The sequence below is a fragment of the Primulina tabacum genome, chromosome 16 (assembly GCF_025594145.1).
Source record: "Primulina tabacum isolate GXHZ01 chromosome 16, ASM2559414v2, whole genome shotgun sequence".
NCBI lineage: Eukaryota > Viridiplantae > Streptophyta > Magnoliopsida > Lamiales > Gesneriaceae > Primulina > Primulina tabacum.
The window spans coordinates 7,088,066-7,115,894 of record NC_134565.1 but is presented as its reverse complement, the minus strand read 5'-3'; the positions used below and the strand labels follow the sequence as shown (position 1 = coordinate 7,115,894).

The following is a 27,829-nucleotide window of genomic DNA, read 5'->3' as shown; positions in this document are numbered from 1 at the left end:
AGAATATAATTAACAAAAAACGACACATTTAATTGACAATAAAAAAAAATATATATAAACAATTTAACATGGTTAACTTTAATAACCATGTCAGAAAGTTAAATTGTTTATATGTTAGAAAGCTAATTAATAATATAATACAAAATGGTTTGGATCGATCTTTTAACACACATGAGAATTATTTGTGTTTAATGTTTACTAGTGTAGCAATCATGGAATAAGAGGTGACAATGGAGTCCAAGAATGAGACACGTTAAGTAAATCCAGCCCGGAAACAGCTCCCATTCATCGCTCACGCTCTCACGTTATTCCATTAATCAAATCCATCACACGGTCGGTAAATTCTTCCTTCTTTCTTCCCACTTGCTTGCTTTCCTTTCCACAATTGAGAGAGGAAGCCACGATTTTTCTAGGTTTTTGTGTGATTTTCTCGGCTGATGGGTTCTGAAAGCCCGTTTGCAGCTCAGAAACGGACTTCTAGCGCGCTCCCGACGACAGTCGCCGCCTCCAACGGCGGAGCTCGTGGCCGTGCTGCCGCTCTCCTCCCACGTGGTCGGCAGATCAATAAAACCTTCAACAACATCAAGATCACGATACTATGTGGATTCGTTACTATTCTCGTACTCCGCGGCACGATTGGTATCGGCAACCTTGTGTCCTATGAAGCGGAAGCTGAAAATCAGAATCTCCAGGAAGAAATCAATCGGATCCTCTCCGAGATTCGTTCGGACAAGGACCCGGATGACCAAGCCGAGGAGTTTTTCAACCCGAACATAACTTTCACTTTAGGGCCGAAAATCGATAGCTGGGATGGAGACAGAAAGGCATGGCTTGAAAAGAATCCGCTCTTTCCCAATTATGTTAATGGAAAACCTCGGATTTTGCTTGTCACAGGATCCCCACCAAACCCTTGTGATAATGCGATCGGAGATCATTATTTGTTGAAAGCTGCAAAGAACAAGATTGATTATTGCAGAATACATGGGATCGAGATTGTGTATAACATGGCTCATTTAGATAAGGAATTGGCAGGGTATTGGGCTAAGTTGCCGTTGATTCGAGGGTTGATGTTGGCTCATCCTGAGGTGGAGTGGGTTTGGTGGATGGATAGTGATGCTTTGTTTACTGATATGGCATTTGAGATACCGGTATTTAAGTACAAGGATTATAATATGGTTATCCATGGTTACCCTGATCTGTTGTTTGATCAGAAATCGTGGATCGCGTTGAACACTGGTAGTTTCTTGTTCCGAAATTGTCAGTGGTCATTGGACTTGTTGGATGTTTGGGCTCCAATGGGCCCCAAGGGTCCTGTTCGTGTGGAGGCTGGCAAGATCTTGACAGCAAATTTGAAGGGTCGGCCAGCATTCGAGGCAGATGATCAATCTGCATTGATATACGTGCTGCTTTCACAAAAGGATAAGTGGATGAATAAGGTTTTTGTTGAGAACTCGTATTATTTGCATGGATATTGGGAGGGTCTAGTGGACCGATACGAGGAAATGATTGAGAAATACCACCCGGGACTGGGTGATGACAGGTGGCCATTTGTGACACATTTCGTTGGTTGCAAACCTTGCGGTAGTTATGGGGATTATCCGGTTGAGAGGTGTTTGAAGAGCATGGAGAGGGCTTTCAACTTTGCGGATAATCAAGTTTTGAACTTGTATGGCTTTAGGCATAGGGGATTGGTGAGCCCCAATATAAAAAGGATTAGGAATGAGACTGTTACTCCTTTGGTGTATGTAGATCAGTTTGATTTTCGACATTCAGTTCATCAAAAGGGTGAAAATGGGAGTTAGATTCTGCACCGCCGCTTTCAGCAAAGCTGTTAGGTAATGTTACTTTCTCAGTTACAAGCTGCAATTAAGTTGTTTGTATTTCAGTCCGTTGTTGAACTTGTTAACCAACAAATTACTTGAACTTGCTTGTATTTAACATGTATTTACTATTTTCCGCAACTGCGGCATTTCATTATTCAACTATTTTTTTCATTTACAAGCTGCAATTAAGTTGTTTGTATTTCAGTCCGTTGTTGAACTTGCTAACCAATAAAGTACTTGAACTTGCTTGTATTTTATATGTATTTACTATTTTCCGCAACTGCGGCAATTCATTATTCGACTAATTCTATGAAAGTGCATTCGCTAGATTCATAGCTTGGTTACCCTTTCAAAACATGCTATTTCAGTATAAGCTTGTTATGTCCAGCTCTAATATGATTTCTCAATGGTTGGTAGAAAGTTGTTTTCCCTGGTTTTCCTTGTAACAAGTAACGTTCTTTTACAACTAGCCAAATAATTAGTGTAGAATGTAGTTATACTATGTAGCTGATTGTTGCAAAATCATTGAAGGATAGTTTGACCTTTTACTAAAGTCGAATAGGCTCTATCATTAATATTAGGTATGTTTTCTAATTCAAACACTTGTGCGGTCAGAAGTCTCAGAGCTAAAGATCTAGTTATAGATGATATAATCTGCCACTAGTCTTCACCATTGTGTTTGTTTTCAACAACCAGATTGAGGGATTAGAGTTTAGACACATTATGTTTGCTAGCTACTTTATTTTTAACGAGACTTCGATATTGCAGCTCTAGATCAACATCTGATAACTATTTAATGAAGCATGTTCACCAAGTCATTCTCTTGAACTGTGAATTACAGTGACGATGCTTGGCTAGGCTGTTAAATGATTGGTATAAGAAAATACAGTTCTCCACACACCAATGCTCCCTGAAAAAGCAAGACCTTCACGTCTGAAACCATATAAGAAAAAATTACTCGCTTTTCTTGATAGGTAGCCAACTTTTGTGTTTATTTTTTTATTATAAGTTGCCTAAATTTAGGAGTTCCAACAGAAAGAAATGGCTGCCTATATCTACTTTATCGGAGAATCTAGGATGTCAAGCATCTTTTTTCCCAGACAATTCGACTCTGATGGAAAAAGATTCCCAAGAGTGCTAGGACAATCACATGAGATCTTGACCTGCAATGGGACAGCCTGGGCTTGGAGTCTACTTCCTTGAGTGCCAAACCTTGTTCTATAAAGTAATGGAACATAGGGCCACGAACGTGAGTTGTATTCTAGGAATTTTCATTTCTCAAGACTTATGGAATTTTCTATTTTTTAAATTTTTTTTTAAGATTAAAGGATATGACCTGGGTAAAACCTTGTAATTCCCATAATTTGCTCGAGGATTTCCCTTCCTTTATATAGAGATCTCATCGACGGGGTGTGACAGAGACTAACTGGTTGGAAGATAAAATCTCTTGATCTAGCTGGGAGAGCTACATTTATTCGAACTGTTACTGCTGCCAATCCTATTCATACCAGCAATTGTTTTCGAGGTTCATGTCTGCAATCCTTAGGCTCCCTTCAGGTGTTCACAACCATCTGGGTACACGCAATGGAACTTACTTTCGGCCACTGCCATACAAGAAAATTCACCTTGTCACAGAACACTACCAAAAATGAATAGTGTGGGGATTGGATATCAGGGAGTCTAGAAACGTAATTATCTATTTGCTAATTTTGCTTGCCAAAATTGGGTGGAAAACGATTAAGGGAGAGGAGTCTGTCCTATTGACGAAAAAACATATCAAAAAATTTTTTCTTTGCTAGACTACATCCCTAGGAATGGGAACTCTTACATCTAGAAAGAGTTGGTTAGAAGCACAATAGTCTTTGGCTCTCTCTCATTTAATGGAGAGGAGGTAATGGGGATAAAATCTCTCTTTGATTTAGATGGTTATGTGAGGTAATGTCTGTGGTATTCTGGGCAATGATAACCTTGAGGAGGATACATCTGCAACATTTCCAGATCTTGAATTTTGAAGTTGACTGGAATTTAGGTTCCATCCAAACCACCATTTCCAACCCGGAAGTCCTTGTACTTATTACACCCAACTGAAATAGAGAGGATAAATAATTTTGACTATTTCCATTGATTGGTCGGTATGATAATTGTCATGTTACTATGACCTTGCTTGGTGAAACATATTTTTTTATCGAGTTTGCTCTTTTATGCAGCTTCACCGTATACGGATTTGTGAATCTGCTTACGGCTAAAGACGCTCTTGGAATTTCATCTCGTTGCACTGTTTTGAGTGCCGGAGAACACGAAAGAAAGTTGTCCTTTTGATGTTTCATATTTATTCCGAATACCAAAGTTCTCTCACTGGGAATGTTGTAAAACTCTCACTGTCCTTGTCCAGAAGGATATTGTGCTTTTGGGAGAATGCAGAATGATAAATTCTTCATTCGTTTGTTACTCTTTATGATTTGTATTTGGCACAGAAGTAGATTTGGTTAGTGAACTTTACAATTATAATTTTCATAATATTATTGTAACAGTTCGGGCAAGCACAGTGTATATGTGCACTAAGTTTTAAAACGCGACGATTCTCGAGATATATTATAGTTTTGTGTATAATATAGTTTAAAAAAAATTAAGACCCTTCAATTATTGAAGTGGGCAAATATTTCATGGATTTGATTCTATTTGCCTTTGTGAACATCTTTTGCAAATGACAAATTTCAAACATATAAAATGTGAATGATAAAATGATGCTCGATATATATCGCAGGACATTGCCATAATTTGCAATATTGCTCTCATGAAAATTTTATACTATGATAGAGCACAAAAATGGCATCCTTGTAGTGCAACTTTATTGTTCCTCACAATGGTTGTACTCAAATAATTCTACATCACTGGTTTAATTATGTTTGGCTTTTTAAACTAAATTACGAAACAATCACTGGTTTAATTATACTTGGCTTATTTAATTAAATTCCGAAACAACTGAACCAACTTTAATTCAATCATCATTATGTAAATGACACTATATATGATATATCAAAGTAGTTTGCCCGATGGTACCTCGCCTTATATTTCAGCATAAAACAGTATATATGTTACTACTATAAATCTTAGTAAACACAGCCGGCACAAAACTCGCAAAATGAGATGCTAAAAGATGAGATAATATATTGAAAAGTAATGACATGACTTTTTCTAAAATTTAATTATTGTAAAACTCCAGCCAAATGAAATGATGCACACCAAAGGATGCCTCATGCTATATTTGTCAACTTTTGTAAATTGAATAAGTTTCCATATTTCTCAGTCGCCGCAATCAAATTTCTCAATGAGGCTCTGAGGAGCAAAGAAGCTGACATATGAATGAAGGACCAGAAAGACAGATGATACATCTAAAGACTAATTTTATCGATTCAACACAACAACGTTTGTACACGCTGAGTCTATAGATGGATTCGAGCCATTTTAGTCGCTGAAAAAATAAAATAAAAAGATATCATACGGCAGACCCGAAACAATGTGTTTATTAATCAACATATTGAAGAGCTTGCATAAATTGAATCAAAATTTATTAAGCCTAAACACTGTAACCTGACTACATGACTGAACTAGCACAGCCTATTCTTACAACTTCTCTATAGTTTCTTCTATACACAGCAAAGTTTTATGGAAACTTGAGTATATACTAATAGCCAAATCAATTTATATGATACAACAAAGGAATTAGCGCTGATATACCTACAGGGTTAGTGTTCTCTGTACAAATGTCGTGGTACATTTTGTTGAGATCTGCTTTTACAATTTCAGTCGCCTATCCTTTCGCAAGCAGATGTCCCAAAGGGTCAAGGCACCTAAATCGAGCCAAATTCGATGAAACAATCCAACCAACTCGAAAAATTTCTCTCGACAAAGGTGAAAGTGCCAAAATCATTCCCCGACAACTCATTTGGCCTGAGGCTTGGGATAAATTAGACATTTGCACCATCTAAGCTGCAAAGTACCATGGTTCACTTCTCGATTTCCTTATCAGCAAAACTCGGGTTTCGTAAAGCCTCAAGAGCTCCCTCCAACTCCATGTTCTTTGAACCCATAAAGCAAATAAGTTCAATACAGTTAAAAGCTCATGGCCGATCAACAACTTCAACTCATCATATACTGACCAATGCGAAAGAAATCATCAAAACATTAAACAATTCTCAATCTTTTACGCCTTTCTTGGTTAGATTTATTCCCTTCGCATTCTCCATTTCAGCCTCCTTTTGAGCTTTCTTCTTTTCTAGTTCAGCCTGTCTACAGTTTTCTTCACGAGCTTTCTGAAACAACCTCACAAAGTTTAAGAGGGTTGCAGTAACTGCATACATGTTAAGACATCGACTCAGTGATCTGCAATCCCAAAAGTCAATCGAGAACAGAAAAAAGATCATCATGCTACCTTGCTCAAATGGGCATCGGGCTGGATCCTCACCAAAATATAGAGCTAATGCATCTGCATTTCTTCCCTGGTAAACAATAGCATTGATGAAAGCCATTATGATCACGGTCACATGTGAGGTTATCTAATAATTTTTACAAAATAATCCAGGTGGATAGGTACCGCAGTGGAATACAGATTTGTTACGGAGGACACTTCTATCTCAGCAGCACTGACAAATTCTGTCAAATTCTGTCAAAGAAAATAAAAGTGAATCTTCTGGTGACATTGTAGCTTTCAAATCTTTGGAATGAAAGAACAAGGAAAAAATAATCCACGAAACAAACTTCAAAATAAATTCAAGTTTTATGGTGGAATAGCAACTTAAAGCAGGTAAAAATAATTCTCTCAAATTCTGTCAAAGAAAATAAAAGTCGATCTTCTGGTGACATTGTAGCTTTCAAATCTTTGGAATGAAAGAACCAAGGAAAAAATAATCCACAAAACAAACTTCAAAATAAATTCAAGTTTTATGGTGGAATAGCAACTTAAAGCAGGTTAAAATAATACCCTGCGAAAAGTTTCAGATACAGGACCATCATTCTCTGAAGTAGCCAACTCCTGCTTTACCTTTTCTAAACCCTTGATAATGGCTTGCATTTCCTCAGCCAAAGATTTCAATTGTATCTACAAAGAAACTTCTAATTACGCAAGCCTTTCTACAGTGATTTAAAATCTATGGTGAACTCAGAGAACAAATACCAACCTTTGAGGCCGTTTCCAGGCTAATAAGATCTTTGTGAAAGTCTAAAAGAGATGGTGATTTAGATGCAAGTACCTAATATAAAAGATGATAAAAACACAAATGAGTTACTGAGTAGTGACCTTTCTCAAGATGCCTAAGCACTCTAGTGTAAATGGCTACATCACGGGAAGCAGGGTAGTCTGCAACAATGTGAAGTTGTTCCAAGGTTTAATTTTTTTTCATGCTACAGATTCTAAGCTCAAATTTTCTATGTGCTACGCCATGGCTTTCAAAACCTGCTAATCAGATATACTTGTAACTATATTTTACAGAGACTGGACAAATGTAAGTAGTCATTACTTTGTTGTTGTACATAGGTAATTACTTATTTAAGCCCTTTTCCTTTCTTATAAAGGTTTATTGCAGGTAGTCGCACAAAGTAACACTAGGCAAATAAAATTTATGCGCTCTAAATTGGCATCATATGCGAATGGAAGGAGAAAAAAAATAATGCATTGACAGCTGCATTCTATCTCGTGGATGTGGTGTAAGTGCAAAAGCTGCAGTAGAGAGAGAGAGAGAAGAAAGAAAGAAAGAAATGGAAGAAAGGTCTGGATCAATTAGCGAGGAAACAAGAGAATAAGTAGCAGTTTGACAGATGACAAAAAAGCTTCCGGCTGTGCTTTCAGTTCTTAAAAAAAAAAGGACTGTACATCCAGATTCAACAAGAAACAAATGTTCTCCCTGGTCCATTATAAAACATGACAACATTGGGACAATTATCCCAGTAAGATGGAATGGAACAGGAACGAACAGGTGGGTTGAAGAACTGGTTTCATAGAATTTTTGCCTTTCTGAAAACCGAACACGTGATACATTGAAATACCTTGCAAGGACCAACAGAAAAGTCGTAAAAAATGCAAAGCTTCATCCATAAATCCTAATCTTTTCTCATCCCACCGTCTGCCTTCCATTAGCCATGCACTATATCATACTCAATCAGTGTAACGACCCGAATCCTTATTTTAAATGAAATATTAATTAAGATATAATAAAAGAGTTGTTAATTAAGCATCATTAAAGAATTGATAATTCGACAACCTGTTGGGATCCACCGACTTTAAAATGGACCACACAATCTACTTCATATTACATTATCCCGATAAATCCAACTAGACGAATGAGATTATATAACACGTGGCAGATAAGATTGATTTCGGATTTTCTGAACTAGTCCGGATACAATCTATAAATAGATGCTGAATTCCTACACCGCTTTCCCACAGCTAACTCTCTCGAGTTCTAGCCATATACCGTAGGTTTTCTAACTAGTTTATAGGGCAGTTTAGTGTCGGGAAGCTTCGGAGCTAGTGTCAACTCGAGGAATGGTCGGTGAACCGAGACACGCAAATCGAGACGGACATGTAGATTGAGACATCATCAGCAGGCTGACGACGGACACATGTATAATTCTGAAGCGTTAAAGTAATTTAAAGATCATTGGGATGAACTTTAAAGCATGTTTGATAATTCAGGATATGGTTTGATAGTGATTTCACTATATTGGTATCGTCTAGGTTCAGACGAGTAAACTTTCTATCAGATTGTTTTAGTAAGATACGTGGTGTACTGACTGAGACATCCAAGCGTAGTATACACCCTGATATGTTGCATATTTATCTGATGCACGATACATGTTTTATTGTTTTGGCATTATATGCATGACATATCATGTTGGGCCCGATATCTTTTGTGATGTACCGCGTTTGTCAGGGCCGCTCAGCCCTATTTTATATTGTGGACGGTTAGGCATCGAGAGCTACAGTGCCCAACGGGACATGCCAGCTCTGATGACCCTGGACATTGTAGTTCCACGTCTTATGATAAGTGTGGGAGCCAAAACGTGCTTAGGGCAGATCAGAGGCTACACACTCAGGCACCTCTAAACTAAGCATGACATTCTTGACTTGACCCTTGATATCCGAGCATATTGAATTTTACATGCATCATATCAGTTTGTATACTCGTACATTCTCGTAGTGGGCGTCTGGGACATTCTCGTATTGGGCGATTGTCACTCACGTCCTTGTTTTCATCTTGGGCACCCCATTCCACGACGCAGATCTTAAGTTGGACAGTTCAGACGGCCATAGCAGTTTGGTTTTCGGTGGTGATCCAGTGGAGGTTTTAATTGGTTTCTCGTAATCTCATGCAGGATTATATTTTTGATATCATTGTATTAACGTTTGAGACTGAAATTATTATTCTGTTTTCGTTTGGATTGTAAGATGATTAAGTTATTTGGTTTTCGTTATTTAATTGTTGTTATCAAGTTTTAAATTTTGCATCCCTATTAATCTGTTTAGTAGTGACTCGGGTAAGAACGCTACAACCAGCCCTTTTGACATAATCCATAAATTATGTCAAGTTCATGGTACGACTTTGTCATTTATCACTGAAATCCAATTTTCCAATTTCTCTCATGGACACACCTTTGCCATTTTTCTTTCTACATTGATTCTCAAGCCAACCACCAAATATTGTTTAGCACAGATGGGAGGGCAAGCACCTCAGAAAATCTGGCAGTTTTGGAAGATAAATGTAGACATGAAAACAAAAAATCATTGTTTTGGAGAACTGGAGGGATGCACTAACTCATACATATTATCGAATTTGTACTTGCAGAAGTAAACAATGTCAATGAATTACAGCACACATTTATTAATTTATATAGAAATTGAAGATACATATCCCATCCACTGGTCGAGTCAAGATGGTCAATCATAATTTGGATTGATTCATGCAGGACAAAAAAAAAAGCATTTTATCATATTGAACTCGATATCATGTATATCCTAGGAAGCAGTGGAGGTATTTGGAAGACCAGCTACAGCAAATTAAGAAAAAAGGAAGGACTAAAAAGCAACAGGTCAATACCTTACACAGATAATGCATGAGTGTCATCTTGCTATTTGAGGCACGTGTGTCGGTGAGTTTCAAAAGACTGTCCAACTTGAATCCAATTGCTGCACCTGAAAGTGGAAACAATGATGTCAGAGTAAGATTCTTCTCAAATTTTTTCTGCCACGTGATATAGCAACTACAACATATTAATCCAGCTTGGGCCTTTGGATTCAGTTTCTTCACACAACTATAAAAAAACAGGGGGAGGGAAGGAGACCACATGGAGGGAAAGAGAGATGATCGAAATTAGAAAAGGTAGGCAGACTTGGTCAAGGGTGTGAATCGTATGATCCAGCTTTGGATTTACTGGTGCTTGTTTTTTTCTCTTTTTCTCTTCTTTTGTTTCCTTTTCTTTTTTTGCTTTTTGTTTTTTTTTTTTTTTTTTTTTTGTGTTTGGTGGGTGATCAGATGTGGAAATCATATGCCTTTCATGTTCATTTTTGTAGTTGGAGCTTCATTTATGCTTGAGAATCGCAGAGGTTTATTGAAAATAAAAAACTTCGCTTTATCCAGTAAGGTAAGACATTTATCAGCATATGCAACAAGGCCACACAGTCCAAAAACCAAACATGACACCTTTCAGGAAAAGGTTAGTACCTCTGGCAGTTCCCTGATTCAAAGTATTTCCAAGATATAAAATTTTCTTCATGATTTCTTTCAGTTTGAGGGATTGTCGAACCTAATGCGAGTGAAAGGTAAAGTTGTCATATCCAGAATGTAAAAACAACCAACACACAATCAGTGGCATTTTTAACGTACCTCTTCACAAGAAGAATTTACGATGGTCAAGCTTTTTTTGAAATCAGAAACCTGAGATGAAACACAAATTTAGGCATGCACACTAAGAAATTCTCAGGAAGTCCATAAATGTCCCACAACAAACCTGAGAATAGAATAGAATCTTGAATAAGAAAACTCTAAGTTTAGATTCCACTCGTGGCACCTTCATCAGCTCTAGGAAAAACTGAAAGAGAAGTAAATCATCGAACAATGGATCCCTTTAGAGTTTAAAAAATGTAAAAAATTGTCATTTAAATTTAAAAGAAAGGTAAACAAATAGCACACATTAAAAGAAAGGTAAACATAAAAATAACACACACACAATACATAAACAAGTTACAACCAAAGTAAGATCATTGCCAATGCCTCATATGCACTTTTTCCCAAATTATAGAGGATATTAACCAATCTTATCTCAGAAATCCATTTCTATGTAGAACTGAAAATGAATTTTTACAACTGATCAAAACGTTATAAACCAATTCTCTATCACAGCTATCTGAAATTTGATTTGCTAAATGGAAAATATTTACTATTTCAAAGGTCTGTCAATTTTTGGTGAATAATTAGCTGTTCTGACGCCGCAAAAGTTTAACCAGGCTCTGACTTAAGAAACAGTCAAAGTTACTGCTTGGAAACAGTGTAATAGGCATTTTTGAGGACTGTGATGTTGAGATGATTACTATGGATAGAAAGTGGTGGTCCAGTAGTACTAAAAATCAGGTCTCCACTCTCCAGAGATATCTTGTAGTGATTTCTATCAAGTATTACAGAGCATGAAAAATAGTTCTGTGACTACACAAAGATACCAGCAATAGATTTACGAGGAGTCGGGAATCCAATTTCTATGTTACAAGCTTCTCCAACAATATGCAGGCATTAAAAGACGAACAGTGTTGGTCCAGTCATTGATGTACAAGTACTAGAAATTGCACTTGCATAAACAAAATTTCAGATACTGTCAAAATGTACCAACACAGTATCGATGCTGACATTTGGGTACAGTCAAAATCTGGTTGCACACTGAAGTTTCAATCAGTTCAGTATCAAACCCAGTTCAGCTCGCATAAACAGACATTATATATTTATGTGAAGAAAGAAATCCCAAAAAGTCGAAAAAACAAAAAAAGTCAAGCTCTTATGCCGTGGAAACTGTCCATTTATAGGCTGATCTCAATATCAGTTATTTGGAGTACGCTTAAAATTCTAGCACTTTGCATGACAGACCATTATTAACTAGTACTTGATCAAAACCAATGCTACTAGGAAAAAAATATGCGGACTAAATCCATACACCACGGGCAAAAACATGGCAAGCAAAATCAAGAACAAAATCAACAGAAAATAGCACAAGTCATGATCCAGTGTGCACACCTGTTCACATTTGCCCAAATTATCAAGGTCTCCCGTGTATCCCTAAAAAGTGAAATTTAAAAATCAATGAAAAGAAAATAATGGATCCCCAGATTAGTGAAATACCATGAACTTGTGTAAAAATACATAAGGAAATAAGCTTCACCTTGAGAAGTTCCATCTCTTCCTTTGTTGGACAAAATTTAATAAGATTTTCAACTTGATCCGCATCTAAAATTGATTCATCCAAAGCAAGTACTGCAGCCTGTCAAAGTGAACCATCCATGCTGTTGTAAGAATATCGAAAAGCCGCAATTTAGTAGGCATAACCACAAACAGTTAGGAGGTAGGATCACCTCCACCCATAGAGTCTATTTGAACACGAATGAAATAGACAAAAAGGGTTGAAAAGGACATTTTTCTGAAAGCTGGTGAGTGGCCTGGTCTTAAAATATTTAATTTCAAATTACTATCTAACTTTCTCTAAATTGTTTCTCTTTTTTGCAATTATGTTAACCACTGTTCTAATGGGAATGACATGTCACGCAAACAATTTTTATAATTGGCGATACGTTTTTACTCCATTCAGCAGAACAAAAGCTTTTGAACTCCATAAAAACTCGACATCGGATTATGACAGTCAGTAGTTGGTTCTAACACCACCATATCCTCTTATATAACTTTATTAGGTACATTTTCTCCAGAATATGTAATCACGAGTCAACTTTTGTTGCCTCATCACCATTGTTGCTTTTTTATTGTTATCCTCGAGTCATTCTGTTGGAAATTTCAAACGATTCAACACAACAAGTTTATCTCCTTATGCACACATGACAATTTTAAACAAAAAAATGTATTCAAAGTACCAAAACGGTTTCCAAATAATAAATTAAATTACCGAAAGAGATAAGACATCAGTTTAGGTCAAACATGTGGTTGTTGTCAACTGAAAGAACTTACATATTGAGAACAAAAATAATAAATAGGAAACTTATAGCATATTTAGCTTACCATCATGTCTGGAAGTGGCATTTTCACTTTGGTGAGCATAATTTCGGTATTATTTGCCCTCCTAAGGTCAACCTGCCAAAGAGAATGTGTTGAATTGAGAAACTAAAAGCAAGAAAAATTAGTCAAAGTGTGAAATAGGTCCCCAACCCACGTATTCAAATTGGTAATCAGACACCTTCATGATCCAAAAGATACACACCGCTAAATCAGAGGGGGAAAATATTAATAAAACGAGATAGAAATTTTTAACTATTTATATATTGAAATAGTAAAATCTAATTTATCACCGCTGGGCAGGTTTCCCTTCAGATTAAAAAGGTATCAATATAATGAACACCAACTCTGAAGTTATGCTGATATCTGGACAGAGAATAGCATAATTGTGCATTTCACAAAACGATTCCTCTTCGTGAGTATAACACAAATGAATATACCATTTGTTACCAGACAGTTTACTTTTAGGTGTTCTCAAGCTATTTGGGCTGTCGCCTATACATAACTTTAATCAACTGAACTTATTTGTACATCACAATTTCACTAATACAACCTCATTATGGAATCTATTAACCTTATAATTTCCCAGAAACAAATTTCTTGCGAGAGAAAACGATTATAAGATTCATACAACATTACCATATGGACTTTTTCAGGCTTAGATCCAGCAGACTTCCGGCGACCACCAGATTTGCCTCCTGCACTATCTGACTTCGGCACTGTCGCAGAGAATAGAGTCTCAAGTTCCAACACATCAAATTCTGGTGCACTAGATTACAGTGCAGAGTATCAGCAGAGAAAGGAAATCGAGAAGCAATAAAGAAAGAAAATAGAAAAAAATTGTTACATAGTGCTATGTTAGGTAATTCTTTCTGGGGATTGGGGGAGGAGTGTTAGAACTTTCAAAAAATTAGTAAAACTAATGAAGAAAGACAAGAATTTCCCAGTTCAAAATAAAAAAGTTAAATCAGCAGAGATCGAGAAATACACTTGAGGTTCTCCGTATCTCTGCAATTCTTCCCACAAGCTTCCTTGTAATGCCCTAGTAACCTTGCTCCAATGAAGTGGTTTTAAGGTAGATCTTCGAGGTGCTGGAGCACCTAACATACCAGGAGGACGTGAAGGCACACGCCCACCACTTGCAGATAACCCTCTACCATCTACTGCTGGTCCTTTTGTACCAAATGGTGGTGGTGGGGGTGGTCCAACACCTGGAGGTCTAGGAGGTCCTGGAGGTGCCGGTGGACCAGGTGCCCGACTTCCAGGAGAAGGTGGTGGAGGTGGGCCTCTTCCTGTGGGCGGAGGAGGTGGAAGTGGGCCACCAAACATGGGTGGAGGAGGTGGAGGTGGGCCTCTTCCTATGGGCGGAGGTGGTGGGGGTGGACCACCAAACATGGATAGAGGAGGTGAAGGTGGAGGTGGGGCTCCACGTGTAAGAGGAGGTGTTGTACCTCCAGGAGGAGGAGGTGGAGTCGGAGACGAGCATCCAAACATGGGCGAATGAGGTGGTGGAGGTGGGCCTCCGGCGGGGGGAGGAGGAGGAGGTGGTGGAGGTGGGCCTCTACTTATGGATGGAGGTGGTGGAGGTGGGCCACAAAACATGGGTGGAGGAGGTGGCTTTGGGGCTCCACGTGTAGGTGGAGGTGGACCACCAGGGGGTGGCGGAGGTGGTATTGGGGCACCTGGCAAAGAACGTGGTGGTGGCGACACAAAGGCCCGGAGCATAGGAGGAGGCAGAGGTGGTTCAGGAACTCTATTGATTGGTATTGGTGGAGGTGGAGGTGGAGGTGGAGGTGGAGGTGGCACCCTCATAGATGGAGGGAGTGGTGCCCTATGAACTGGGGGTGGTGGCGGTGCAGAAGGCAAGGATGGCGTAGTGCCGAGCAATGGAGGTGGAGGTGGAGGTGCTCCATGTAAGGGAAAATTTGGGACCCCGTGGATTGGAGGTGTTGGTTGGTGGTTAAATTGGACGCCAAGTGAAGCCGGAGATGGAGATAGAGGTATCTCTATATTGGAAGATCTTTGCGAGAAGGATACAGGAGTAAACGGTGGTGGCGGTGGTGGAGGTGGGGAACTTGGCGTAAGTGCTAGAACATAACTCCGAGATGACCGAGGAGGAAGAGGAGGAGGAGGAGGCGGTGGCGGAGGTACAGATGGTAAAATTCGACTAACATTCTGAAAATTAGAAAGGTTGGAAGGTGGAGCAAGTGGCGGAGGCGGAGGCGGAGGTGGAGGTGGAGGTATTGATGGAAAATTTTTACTAATGTTCTGAAAATTGGAAAAGTTGGAAGGTGGTGGTGGTGGTGGTGGTGGTGGAGGTGGAGGAGGTGGTGGAAGAAAAATCACCCCCGAATTGGTACTTAAGTTTGCATTTTTAAAAGGCGGGGATGGTGATAGAGTAGAACACAGCAACTGAGTAAAATCTGTACTTTGAGAATATGGCAGTGGCAAGGAAGGAGGTGGGGGAGGGCGTGGTGAGCTTTTAGGAAAAGCAATGGCAACACTTGCAGATGAAAATGGTGGAGGTGTAGGAGGTGGTGACGGTTGAGGAGGAAATGATGGAGCTGCAATAAGTTCATGGACCTCACTCTCTACCTTTGGTGATGAGGGTAGACTTGTGGAAGAGACCTCTCGTACGAGCGACAAATCTAATGATGATGGACAAGATGAATGCTTCCCATGGCCTGATGCAATTGGCCTGTCAGTTGTAGCTGTAGATTCTGAAGATGCAGCAACAGGTGGGGATTTAGATTTTTCCTCCGGGGAATCCTTGCCAAGAGATAGTGCCGCAGGAGCACTGTTATGTCTTGACGGAGGATAATATACATGCATTGAATTAGTGTAAGAACCTTTATTAGTAGGTATCCACCTGGATACAGAAGTTGGCTTTGCTTGTCTTGCTAGCGAACCCAGCGACTCTTGCTGCTTAGTTTTCTTATTGGAACTAGCAGCATCTGAAGCAGGTTTTAAATTGGTGACTGGCTGCTTGATTGTGACAGTTGAGAACCCCTTAACCAACTTCTCATTATCATCATCAGCAAAAGAATTCTGTTGTGAACCTTGATTTTCAATCTTCTCCATTACAGAGAGCGGTTCCAGACTTTCCTTGTTCTCTTCTTCAAAATTTCCATGCATACCGGCATTTACAGATATGGTTACTGCGTTAGTAGACACATCAGATATCCCCAACACGGATTCTAATTTTCCATTACGCACGATTTTATTATTTGAATCCACCTTGATGTCTTGTATGTGAATTGCCTCATCTGCGGCACAATCTTGAAATGCATGATGATCCAACTCATCCTTCAAGATTTCTTTGTGATGATTTTCATCAACTCGAGCGCTAGCTTGGGCTGTAAGGTCATCAGTCTCCCCTCCCTTGCCCTCCTGACCATCAATTACACTGCTGAAGATCTCTTCTGCCTCAAAAAATTCCTCAGGCGAAGCACCTTCGGTTTCATTGCCATCATCACTTTCTGTTTCTACGGTGGTAATGAACGGAAGAGAATTTACGTCTGAAAAGAGCACCTGATCCAGAAAAAAAAAAGGTCAAAATCTGAATCCTCATAAACAGAAGACACAGCACAAGCAACACAAAATTCTACCTCTGCTCTGAATTCCTTAGAAAATTGGTCTTTGGCATCCCAGAGAACATCGACTTCATCACGGGCGAGTATCAAAACATTTGACCTGACAAATGCTGTATGCAACATAACTCTTAATATTATTTCCTCCCTCGCTAGATCATTTTCAAAATGGATACATTCAAGAACGACATCTCCTTGAACACGGCAATGAATACCAATTTTCACTAGTTCACACTCTTCCTGCAGCAAAATATAATAAGAACACCTCAAAAATTTTTGTTTACAGCTTACCCTATTCAATATGAAATAGATGAACTGTGGCTTACCTGACTATACAGACGAATATGCTTTTTCAATTTAGAAGATGAAAACAAAAGCTTTGAGCTTCTAGTGGATTCTTTCAAAGAAGGATCCTGACCATATACACGAACTACAGGTCGGCATCCTCTCCCACCATCATATAGCGGAAGGTTTCTAAATATTATACAGTCCAAAGACAGAGGTGTATCTGATGGGGGCCAATCAGACCCAAAATTTCTCCTAGAAATGTACTGAAGATATCTAAGTTGAGATGGCTGTGGATTCAGAGGAGACAAAAGATGAAGAAGTTCCCTTGGTGCCTGCTTGTACACCATTTCCAAGGTCTTCTGCTCGCCAGTGTACTGTTTTCTGTAAAGAAGAAGACCAGCGAGCATAAATGCAAGGACAGGCCATCCTCCCCTTTCACAATGCATCAAAAGAACATTTTGCTGGCCCTCGAGGGATAACCAGCTCTCACTGGATCTTAAGAAATGGTGGATCATCTCCAACGGTAAAAGTGGACACCCTTCATATTGCCGAGGGTAGTCCATGACTGTCATATCATACTGAGATAATACATCAGAGAGTTGGCTCCGCCGTTCCCCTTCTTTGAAATTAAAAACCATAAAAGCAGCGTCAGGGTAGTGATCTTGTAACTGAGCCACAATCCCATTCATGTATGATCGGTACTCATCTTCATCAAGCACATCAGTGGAGAAGCAGCAATCGAACACTGCATCGAGAACAAATCAGATAGAATCACCATATCATGCAAATCACAAACCCGGTAAGAGTCCTAAAAGCTGTTTCCCGTGGAACCATGTTACATTGTAAAACACAGCCATAAAATACGGTTTTCAGCAAGTTCAATGCATAAAGTATTTCAAAATTTATTACTTAAATTTGCAAAATAACAAATTAAAAATAGGAGAAACCATAAAATAATAACTGATGTTGAAATTCAAGATACAGTTTTAATCTTATAATATGTAGTCAATGCCTTCGAAAACAATATGGCTCTCATTAAAATCATAGAAATTTTACACCGCCTTTACAAAACAAAAATGAAGTAAAATGATGCCACGGACTAATGATCTGAAACCCTTTTCACCCCACCTGAAATCTTAATGTCTGACGAGTTTAAGATTTTGTTTTGCTGTATAAACTCAAGACGAACTAACATACCAAACTCTGAAATATCAACACTCAGCAGTTCTTAATACTTTCAAAACAAACTACAATATATCATTTTCAGACTTAATCCGAGAATAACCAGACTTAAAAACTTCAAGTTCTAGTAAATAGTTGTTAAGGGCCTAACCAAGTTAAACAGCAACAAAAATTCTTGCAAAGTAGAGCAGGAAATTCAACTCTTGAAGCAATCAACCCCAAAAACTGGCCCCTGACTCCATTTCGGAGACCTTTTGATTCAAACATGGTTGAGCTAAAAAAACCACACAAAAAAAAAAATAACAAAGGGGGCCACGACATACCATATACCCTTTCAGAAATCTCAAGAAGCCGATCAGGCGGCTTCCTATAGAAGAAGCGTCTGAACAGCGCCATCTAATGGCGCTGTTTTACCCCCGATCGGATCCAAAACCCCTTCTTTCCAGTTCAATTTCCCAAATATCCCCGTTCAAGTCTACCCAGCTAACCCCCAAATCTCCACAATCCGCCAATCACTGCCACAATGCAATCAAAATCCAAGAATCAAAGAAACCCACATCAAATTTCACAATTCCAGACGAGGGTTTTGACCTCGTAGCAATCCAACAGTAAATCACCAGAAACAAACTGAAAAATCAGATGAAACAGGTCGAATAAATCCAAGAATGAGAAACCTCAGGCAGTGTCAGTAGTAAAAATCAATGCACATTGCAATCTTAGGGTTTGGGGTAGGGGAAGAAATGCGACGGGGCAATTAAAGTCGGATTGTGATTGAAAAAAGATGAAAATAATGTTCCGACAAAGGATTAGACACAAGTTTTTTGGGCAAAATGATGAAATAATGTGATCTTTCGCCATTTGCAAAAGAAAAGGGGGGAAATTGGATCACAGGGGAAATGAAATGATAGAGACAGACCCGACCCGGACAAAAGGGACCCGACTTTATATTTTTGTATTTTTACTCTTTTAGTTGTCTTTTTTTACTCTTTTATTCATTATAATATAATTAATTTTGTTTGATAATGTCACGTGGGCTGTGATTCAAAACACGGTTGTCAAAGATTGGACATTTATGAGTTGTCTAAAAAAAATTTGGTATACTTAAAATATAAAATAATATTATATAATGTAATTGTAATTTTTTAAATAAAAAAAATATTTAAAAAAATTTGAGTCCTTGCCCTTTGATAATTATGAAACTCAATTTTTTTTAAAATCATATGTAAGCTAGAGATGTAACTAAACCAAATTGTTCATGAGTAATTCGGTTAAAACTCAATTCAAATTATTTGACTAAGCTCGATTCGAGTTTGAGTAGCTCGATTATATTTTCGAACCCAATTCGGTTTTCAATTATTTGTACTCGCGAGATACTCGAATATTAACTGCACATATATTTTTTTATTAGAATTATAAAAAATAGTGGATAATTTTGTCAATATATATCTGATGCGATCCGTGTGAAATGGATGAGCCGGGTCGGATGCTCCACCGGATTGAATATCAAGATAATTAAGGAAATAAGAGATGTATCGGAGCTGAAAACTTCTTTACCAAGCGAATAGGATGTCCTGCACTCAAGAAGATAACCACGTGAATGGGCGTTGGAGGGGTGTCCATCGTAGCCACTCCGATGCTTAACTCAGTGAATGATTCAAGCAAAGAACCAATGTAACCAAGGGATGATTGTGATATTGGTGTGAAGAGTTTTAGAAATAAATGAGCAATGAATACTGTTGTATTCAATATCTGAATGAATTAAATGCAAAGAGAGAACATGTTATTTATAGTATGAGAAATGATGATGATCTCGTTCTGCGTGCTACCTACTGATTATGGTAGAGCAGTTGATCATACCCTATATTCTGACATGTCAAATCTCATACTAGTCACATCCACACCACCTGATTTTGTCAACCACTTGGATCGGTGTCAGAGATAGGACATCCGTTCACACTCTATTATACTAGTGTTGAGTGTGGTGCTCGTATCGAGGTGGTCCGGGTAGAAAGTTCTCGGGAAGTCTAGTGAGGACCCGGACGTTCAATAGCCTGGGAAAAAGACCTCTCGGGCACTCACCTATCTGGCCTATAATGAACTCTTCCTGCGATTTTACTCTGACCTGGACCATTCGTTCAGTATCCCGGGTCATGGATGACCCGAGAATTCGCCCATGACCCTGGCATTCACCCATGTCCCGGGATTCAAGCTCTTCCCGGGGGTATCATCAATATCTAAACTCGAGCTCGAACCCAAGTATATGCTAGAACTCAAACTTTCAAGCTCGAGCTCAAGTTATTGAATATATATAAGTCGAGCTTGAGCTTTAAATGAATTACTCAATCAAACTCGAATAGACAATATTTAAATTGAATCAAGCTCGAATAATATTTATAACAGCCCAAAGATGAGCCTTGGTTGCTCCCGCGGCGAGGATAATTATTTGTACGATTAGTAGACTAATTGGGTGGGGTTTTCCATTGATGCATTACAAATCTTGCGACAATAGATATTAATATTTTATTATAGGTACGTAAAAATGTACATTTGATGTGACTAATTACTTAAATCTCACATTTTTAAATAAATGAACAATTTTTGTAGTATATAATCTTTCATGCAAATGTATTTTGGCTGATATATATATATATATATATATATATATATATATATATATATATAATATTTTAATACAAACTTACGAGAATATAATGACAATGAGTTAGATTACATTTGTTTAGTTAAATATTGTCTTTTAATTATTATCAATCATTTTTTTTGGAAACGTTTGAAATTGCTGAGATTATATTAATTATTTTTTAATAATGGCAAACCAACATTTCAATCTCATGTATTTTTCGCATGTACCGATTAAGAAAACATAAAGAAGTCGAGTTTTTGCATTTTGGATATGAAGATTTGAATTTTAGTTAAATATTTGGGAAAAAAAAAAGATTTGAAATTACTTCATTCTGAAGTAGTTTCAAAATAGATTTAATTTCAAGATGAATTTAAAATCTGCTACAATAAAAAATATATATATATAGTTAAAAATTTAAAAGAATTCTAAACAAATCAATGGATGCATTATTTAAGATAAACCAGAAGACTGAATTTCTTCGCACTAGTACACATTGGTATGGGGGAAATGCATAAGAATCTAGCTGAGAAATCTGATGGAAGAGTTGAAAAAGGCTTTTTTTAAACAAATGAAAAAAAAGAGGCTATTTAGATAGAATGCTATATTAAAATGTTCGAATATGTATGTATCAAAAAGAATAGAATGAACAAACATAATCCCTTCCTAGATCTTGGTTGATGAATAAGCTCCGATAGGAGGGATCCATTTTGGTTGGGTTTTTTTTTTCGCAGCACTGTTGTAGCGGAGAAAACGAATTCGACTACAGTTCCAAAAGCCTCGCCGGTCATGCTTGCTAGTCAACACACAACTCAATCCTTCTACAAGAAGAAGCTTTTCATGTCACAGCGATCAATCAGCCGGGTTTCGTTATCATGAATGGATGGCTATTTGTTTCCATCAGCAGCTATAAACTAGTATACAGGCAGTTGCTTTCCATTTCTCTTGACTGCATTCAGGAAACAAGAATTTGTTACTAAAACTCTTAACGAGTACATTCATTCCAAACATTATTGAGATAGGATATGTGAATATTGTAATAAAGCAGTGGAAGAAAAAAGGTAGTCTGTGATGTGAGTATTGAAATAGGATCGGTATATTTTTCAAGAGGGTGCACCAAACACAAGAAATATAGGTTTTGGAGTTCTATTGGGGTCTTATGTGTTATAGAAACTTAACGATTTTGGAGTCTAATTCACTTCGAAGACAAATATCCTACCTCTCTGGAACCATGATCTTCGAACTGCCTGGCGGATTTGGCGTTCGTGCTTTTCCAAGAGTTCATCGATTCTTTGCGATTGAGATAGCAAGGGTCCTGAAAATTCAACCTTCTCCCACTGTTCTTGATGCACCTGCTTCAAGTCCCATTCATATTAGCTAGAGCAGATAGAATGGAAGAGATTTATAAAAGAGGAAATGGCAAACCTAAAAGACAGTATGTTTCTGACTACACACAAGATTCGACTCTTTTTCCGGATAACAAGATTGAATTTTCTGAAGTCCGTAATGTCGCAACCAAACAAAAATACTTCAGACAGAAAATCGACCTTAACAATCCAGAAGTTTAATCGGGCATGACTTGGAGTCTTTTTCTAACTAAATACAGAATCAAAGAAAATGTTCTGCTGTATTATACTGAACTCTTTTGGTCATTGAAAGATAGAATTATTAGCATGTATTATTTAATCTTCATAATGATTGTACTTCATAAGAGCGGGAAGAATCACATTTTGAAGAGAAAAACTGATGATGGTGATAACTGATAATATACATATAATGTATAATAGACAGAAATTTTAGAGTTACCGAATTGAGTCTTCTGGCAGCACCCTCCTCCTTATTATAAAGTGCTTTGGTCAATTCCTGAGAGTGGTACTCGTCCGAGGTATCGAACGAGTCTGGACGTTCTAAATGGTTCCATTGTTTAAACATTGAGCGCTTGATGGTTTCACATGGGTCATGATGTTTTGTATCAGGAAATTTCCGATCACCATTCACTACTTCAGAATTGTTCTCCCCTATCAAATCAAAGCTATTCTTCAAATGCAAGGCACCAGAAGATTCAAGAAATAGACTTCTAGAGCTAGACCTACTTCGTGATCTTAATGATGAATCGTTCATTCTCCCTTTTGCCCAGGCAAAACCACTAGATCCCGAAACTTGTAAAGGGCCAGGACAAGTATCATCGCCTTGTGATGCATTTTTTACATGGGACGTTTCTTTGGTCCACATAATTGATGGCTTAGGTGGCTCCCAAACTAAGAATCTATTTCCTTTGTCATTGTTTACGCCATTTCCATTCAACTTCAATTCTTCATGCTTTTGAGGAGGCAGATTCTGTACATGACAATGAAATTTAAAGGATCATAAAAATTTGTGTCTATAAGCCTCTATTGCACGGATACTGATACGAGGACACAGCGTGATACAGATCTGATAATTATCAAAGATGAGAATACGACAAGAAGGATACGGATGTGTTGTGTACACATGCACATACACCTATATAATTATATAAAATAAATATGATATTATGTGATTAATAACTATCTAAAACTTTAAAGTAGCTCTTATGGTACTTGGTACAGTCAAACGATATTTGACTACAAGTATCCACGTTCCATATCTCGACTTACACTTCTATTTAAACCTGTGTATTATAGATATTTGTAGAAGTGCAAAGAGGGGGGGGGGGGGGAGTGACCTCTTCCGGTGCAAGTTTGCTCATTCCATTGGGTCTTCTAGTTGGCTTCCTGGTTGTTTCAGGTCCACCACGAGATCGCACATCAGACCTTTTCCTGAAAACAAGGAGCAAACCTTTTATGGTTCGACTTTAAGGAACAATCATTTTCAATCCAAATGGAAATAAGAAATTACCGGCTGGCCTCTTCACGAATTTTAATGTCAATCTCTTTACTGGGAGGATACTTGGGTAAGTTTGACGGGTCACAAGCATATGGCTTTGTCTTGAAATACTAATCATTGTGAATAACAAACAAAGAATTAGAATCATTCTACTTGACATGAAACTAAACCCAAGCACAACTTGAGAAAGCAAATGTCCTATCAGTTTCTCTTCTTTTTTTTCTTTTGTTCGGTGAAACTCTATCGGTTCTCATATCAGAGAAACGTGAAGTATTAAAAACAGCAGTGTATTGAAATCCAGAAATTTGTCTGTGGCTATCCAGGTCCAACAAGAATACCTCGGACGTGAGGGCTGAAGCAGCCGTTCCCCGCTTGTGCGGTTCCACAGACAAGAGAGTTTCTATGAGAGTCACTGCACCTTCAGGTAGATCTTTGAAGGTTTGCCAAAGAGAGGTATTGTAAGGATGCTGTGGTTTAAATAACGTTGCATGAGGAAGTTTTGATTTTTTCCAGTAATCTTCAGGTGGGGATCCACAAAGTTTGAAAATTTTGTGCAACTGCTCAACCTGTTGAGGAAGACACATAAAATTTCATAATTATGCCACATGGTTGAGCATACATCCATGCTGCAAACTTAGCTAGGAGCATCGGCTCAATTCTACTCTCATTAAGAATCAGTCAACAGACTCACCCTAATACCCATTTGATACCTCAAATTTAATTTTAATCAAAATATAAGTTTTAACAAATGGTAGATATTGTTTTTGTCTGTCATATAAATATTTTCTTTAATCCGTGTCTGTCATACAAATATTGCTCAATCACAAAGTTATGGAACAAGAAAACTATGGCTCTGTTGATTACCTCAGTCCTCCCTTGAAGGATAGGCTTCCGGATGAGAAGTTCAGCGAATAAGCAGCCAACACTCCAAAGATCCACAGAAGTCCCGTATTCAGTAGAGCCCAACAAAAGTTCAGGAGGGCGGTACCACAATGTGACTACTCGACTAGTTAGAGGTTGCCTCTGCCCATAACTGCAGTAATTTGCCAATCCAAAATCACCCACCTTCAGGATTCCATTGTTATCTACCAAAAGATTTGCACCTTTTATGTCTCGATGCATTACACCCTGAGAATGGCAATGCTCAAGTCCTAATAACAACTGCTTCATGTAGCATTTAACCTACAAAATATGACAGGATAATGTTCAATGTAGGCATATATTACTGATTAATGTCATTTTTTCATAGCTTATGTTTAAAGAGAAGATCTAGAAGGGCGGTGAGGAAACTCAACACAATACATATCTAGTACAGAATAATCAGAACCTGTGCTTCGGTGAATGCTATGTCTGGGCAAGATAACAATCCAGAAATATCATGTTCCATATACTCGAACACAAGATAAATGTTACATGAAGAACAAGATGTGATTAGCCCTTTCAACTTTATAATGTTTGGATGGTTAAGCCGACGAAGAATTGTTATTTCTCGGGCCATGAACCGAACACTATCGGGCTCAAAATTGTCAAACCGCACCTTCTTTAAGGCAACTATCTTCCCTGTTTCTAATTCACGTGCTCGAAAAACAGTGCTGTATGTACCCTGACCAATCTGTTAAGAAAAGAAAGTTGAGATTTTGCATTAGTTGAAGGGCTAACAATAAAAAAGAATGTGGCTGAACTATGTGAATGGATTTTTATCTTACAGAATACAGATTGCAGGTAAGATGCTGTTCGAAAACAATAACTATTATTGCCTATCACAGTGGCAACATCATGAGAGGATATAGCACCTAAAATTTGGTTCCAGAAAGAATCACATAGAAGTTAAACTTTCAGCATAAAGGGAAAAAATCTTGATTTTACAAGTTAGTAGCTTTGTTCCCATAAATTCGAGCTTTTGAAGAAAAAATAGAGTTCATAATTTCTTCATGCCAACCAAAAGTTCAACATTGCTTCCTGATCTATTCAATCCTTCAAAATGCAAGGACATGATTAAAGGCATTATAAAATCTAAGGGCTTCTACATTGCAAAATCATTTTATTGATCACAAACCACAAGTTCTCACAGGATTAGGAACCAAAATTTTGCTCAAACGTTTGGTACAGGAGACAAAAAAGAACATAGAAGTAATCTCTCCACCACTTATCATAAATCATAGCTCCGTTAAACCCTCACTTCCACTTTATCTTACACTAAAACATGTAATCCGACTCAGAATCAAAACAAACCTTTTCAAGTTTCTCGTAAGAATCAGATTTGAGTGGAACCCAACCCTGAATGGCTTCACCCGCCACCGCACTGAGCCAAGCCGGCCATCCTGCCGCCACCTGCTCTCCCTCCACATACTTATGCAGATTCCCAAGCCGAAAACTCACGGATTCACTCGTCCGACCAGACTCACTCAACTCGCTTCCCGACTCACCTGCTCCTCTTTTCTTTACCTTCTTCAAGTTCATCTCCAGCTCTGCCACCAAACCCCCTCCGCCGCCGCTGCTCCCCACCCGGCTACGGCCCGACCCCCCATAGAGTCCCCCCGATTGATCCAATACAGCAGGAGTAACGGAAACCGTCTGTTTCGACGTCACGCAACCCATTAGCACGTGCAAACCACGCGTCACCAACACACCACCACCTACTCCACCATAGCGACAAAAATGGAAAACTAACGCCCACCCAGATCAAAACATGCTAAATCTTGACCTGAGTCAAGCTCGGCTTCGAGAAATCAATGCTAGTTCTCAATGCCATTGAAAATTAGGCTTTTATACACAACAGTCAAGAACAAAACAAAAAAAGAAAATCTTTACACGACCCACTTCCTCTCTCTAGCCCAAACCTGTTTATATGCGGCAATTGCGGAAGCGTTTTACCAAAATGGGGTTCACAATCCAAGCAAGAATATGAGCGGAATCAACGGAATGATAGGCCTAAAGTAGACCCTTTTCTTTTCCCGTAGACTGCTGTTGTAATCTTTGTCTGTGTATTATATTGTATTGTGTATCTATCTTTCTCTAGACAAAAGCAGCGCGAATCTACACAGTATGAAAAGAAAGTGGCAGACTAATTGACAACTACATGACTATATTGACTTTAGCCAGCATTTGTCCACTTGTGGACTTTGCAATTCAAATTCTTCGTTCCATTCCGGGCTTCCTATTTCCTGTATTTCTTTGGTCCCTGAGACATTTTGTACTACAGAGAATGAGAACTGGGAGGGGCTGTTCAAATATTGAAGCGCGTGTGAAAGCTAGTAAATGTGGATTTTGATTTCTTGGTGAAGAACATGTTGGTTGGGTAGGCGTTGATTAGTAGTGTAATATGATTTGCATCGTTTGTTTATAAAATATATTTTTGTTTTAAATGTACATAAACAATCATTTTTTTTATAAGTCACATAATTATAATTAAATACACATTGACCATGGAGTTAAGATGTTTGTTTTTCTTATCGCGAGAAGGTGTGTCAAATCTCATTCAAAATTTGAAATTTTGTGCCTAGCATTGTCTAGACGAGTCTTTGGTCGGGAGAATCGGCCCATTTTTTAACGGATTAAAATATTGTCAACTTAATTCGTCTATTTGATGTGACGAATGGTATATCAAATATAATATGTTTTGACAGTTTATCGTTTCGTTTTTTCGTACTCAAATAACAGCGGGAGTTTAAAAAATTTATTTTGACGTTCAAAACGTTCTTTGGGTGTCGTATGATTCAAATAGTTGATATACTATTTTAGAATAGTTTACTTTTGTGTATATAACGACAGCTCCAACTATTCTGGATTTTAAGCGGATATAGCTCTTCTTATAAATCCACACGAATGGTTCTTTCTCCTTCTTTCATCGTCTAATCAGGTACACGATCAGAAACTGAATTTCTTGTATAGTTCACACTAAATATCTAAACAAAATTTGCGTTGAAAATTGATCGCCGAAATTTCAAAATACGTCGCCGCGGTGCTATGGAAGAGCGGTTGTGTGTTTCCAAGAGACAGGTTGCCTTTTTCTTGTGCAAGGAGAGAGTGAGAAAATTTTAGTGGACAAAAACTTGTGTGTAAAAGTTATGTGTGTCATATTAAAAGTCTTTTACGGATCTAATTTGACTTTCTTTTTATCATGATACTGTTTTTCATTATTTAAAAACTCTCATGTATGTATTTTTCACTCTTGAAAATATCATG

The 27,829-nt window shown here is 38.1% G+C and overlaps 3 protein-coding genes across 13 annotated transcripts; 1 reads left to right on the top strand and 2 right to left on the bottom strand.

The window, feature by feature from the left end:
• The first annotated feature begins 193 nt into the window (after window positions 1–193).
• Window positions 194–4,340, top strand: LOC142528766 (putative xyloglucan 6-xylosyltransferase 5). The gene is made up of 2 exons (XM_075633920.1): window positions 194–1,835; window positions 4,031–4,340. Exon 1 carries the CDS (start codon window positions 438–440, stop codon window positions 1,800–1,802), a length of 1,365 nt encoding a protein of 454 aa, XP_075490035.1. The 5' UTR covers window positions 194–437; the 3' UTR covers window positions 1,803–1,835; window positions 4,031–4,340.
• A 988-nt stretch (window positions 4,341–5,328) lies between these two features.
• LOC142529049 (formin-like protein 20) lies at window positions 5,329–19,051 on the bottom strand. Of its 9 annotated transcripts, none has more exons than XM_075634421.1 (18): window positions 18,465–19,047; window positions 16,998–17,704; window positions 16,690–16,911; window positions 14,677–16,612; window positions 14,070–14,640; window positions 13,721–13,850; window positions 13,088–13,159; window positions 12,243–12,341; window positions 12,098–12,139; window positions 10,827–10,907; window positions 10,703–10,753; window positions 10,541–10,622; window positions 9,917–10,011; window positions 7,001–7,072; window positions 6,805–6,921; window positions 6,418–6,486; window positions 6,256–6,322; window positions 5,329–6,174 (listed from the first exon to the last, which is right to left on the bottom strand). In XM_075634421.1, the coding sequence occupies exons 1-18, from the start codon at window positions 18,535–18,537 to the stop codon at window positions 6,020–6,022; spliced, it is 4,641 nt and encodes a 1,546-aa protein (XP_075490536.1). In that variant the 5' UTR covers window positions 18,538–19,047; the 3' UTR covers window positions 5,329–6,019. The 9 variants fall into 9 exon arrangements, 5 of the variants coding, with proteins under 5 accessions (XP_075490536.1, XP_075490537.1, XP_075490538.1 ...); XM_075634422.1 differs by having other exon boundaries at window positions 14,070–15,801; window positions 15,931–16,612; XM_075634423.1 differs by having other exon boundaries at window positions 5,329–6,136; window positions 14,070–16,612; window positions 18,465–19,048.
• A 2,192-nt stretch (window positions 19,052–21,243) lies between these two features.
• Window positions 21,244–26,896, bottom strand: LOC142528892 (protein IMPAIRED IN BABA-INDUCED STERILITY 1-like). 3 transcript variants are annotated; one of them, XM_075634159.1, is made up of 10 exons: window positions 25,877–26,896; window positions 24,972–25,256; window positions 24,509–24,826; window positions 23,983–24,210; window positions 23,657–23,754; window positions 23,484–23,577; window positions 22,873–23,116; window positions 22,586–22,797; window positions 21,999–22,134; window positions 21,244–21,728 (listed from the first exon to the last, which is right to left on the bottom strand). In XM_075634159.1, the coding sequence occupies exons 1-10, from the start codon at window positions 26,240–26,242 to the stop codon at window positions 21,694–21,696; spliced, it is 2,016 nt and encodes a 671-aa protein (XP_075490274.1). In that variant the 5' UTR covers window positions 26,243–26,896; the 3' UTR covers window positions 21,244–21,693. The 3 variants fall into 3 exon arrangements, with proteins under 3 accessions (XP_075490274.1, XP_075490272.1, XP_075490273.1); XM_075634157.1 differs by having other exon boundaries at window positions 21,245–21,728; window positions 22,586–23,116; window positions 25,877–26,895; XM_075634158.1 differs by having other exon boundaries at window positions 21,246–21,728; window positions 21,999–22,131; window positions 22,586–23,116; window positions 25,877–26,893.
• Window positions 26,897–27,829: the final 933 nt, after the last annotated feature.

Excerpts from the sequence above, each read along its gene's own strand:
- LOC142528766 (XM_075633920.1), top strand. The coding sequence starts at position 438 with ATGGGTTCTGAAAGCCCGTTTGCAGCTCAGAAACGGACTTCTAGCGCG.
- LOC142529049 (XM_075634420.1), bottom strand. The coding sequence starts at position 18,537 with ATGGCGCTGTTCAGACGCTTCTTCTATAGGAAGCCGCCTGATCGGCTT. Across the intron at positions 13,851-14,069 it reads AGATACGGAGAACCTCAAGT|TGCACCAGAATTTGATGTGT; the intron begins GTATTTCTCGAT and ends ACTGTAATCTAG. Across the intron at positions 12,140-12,242 it reads AAGAGATGGAACTTCTCAAG|GGATACACGGGAGACCTTGA; the intron begins GTGAAGCTTATT and ends TTCACTTTTTAG.
- LOC142528892 (XM_075634157.1), bottom strand. The coding sequence starts at position 26,242 with ATGGGTTGCGTGACGTCGAAACAGACGGTTTCCGTTACTCCTGCTGTA. Across the intron at positions 24,211-24,508 it reads TCCTTCAAGGGAGGACTGAG|GTTGAGCAGTTGCACAAAAT; the intron begins GTAATCAACAGA and ends CTTCCTCAACAG. Across the intron at positions 21,729-21,998 it reads AAGATCATGGTTCCAGAGAG|TCAAGAGAAATGGAAAGCAA; the intron begins GTAGGATATTTG and ends TCCTGAATGCAG.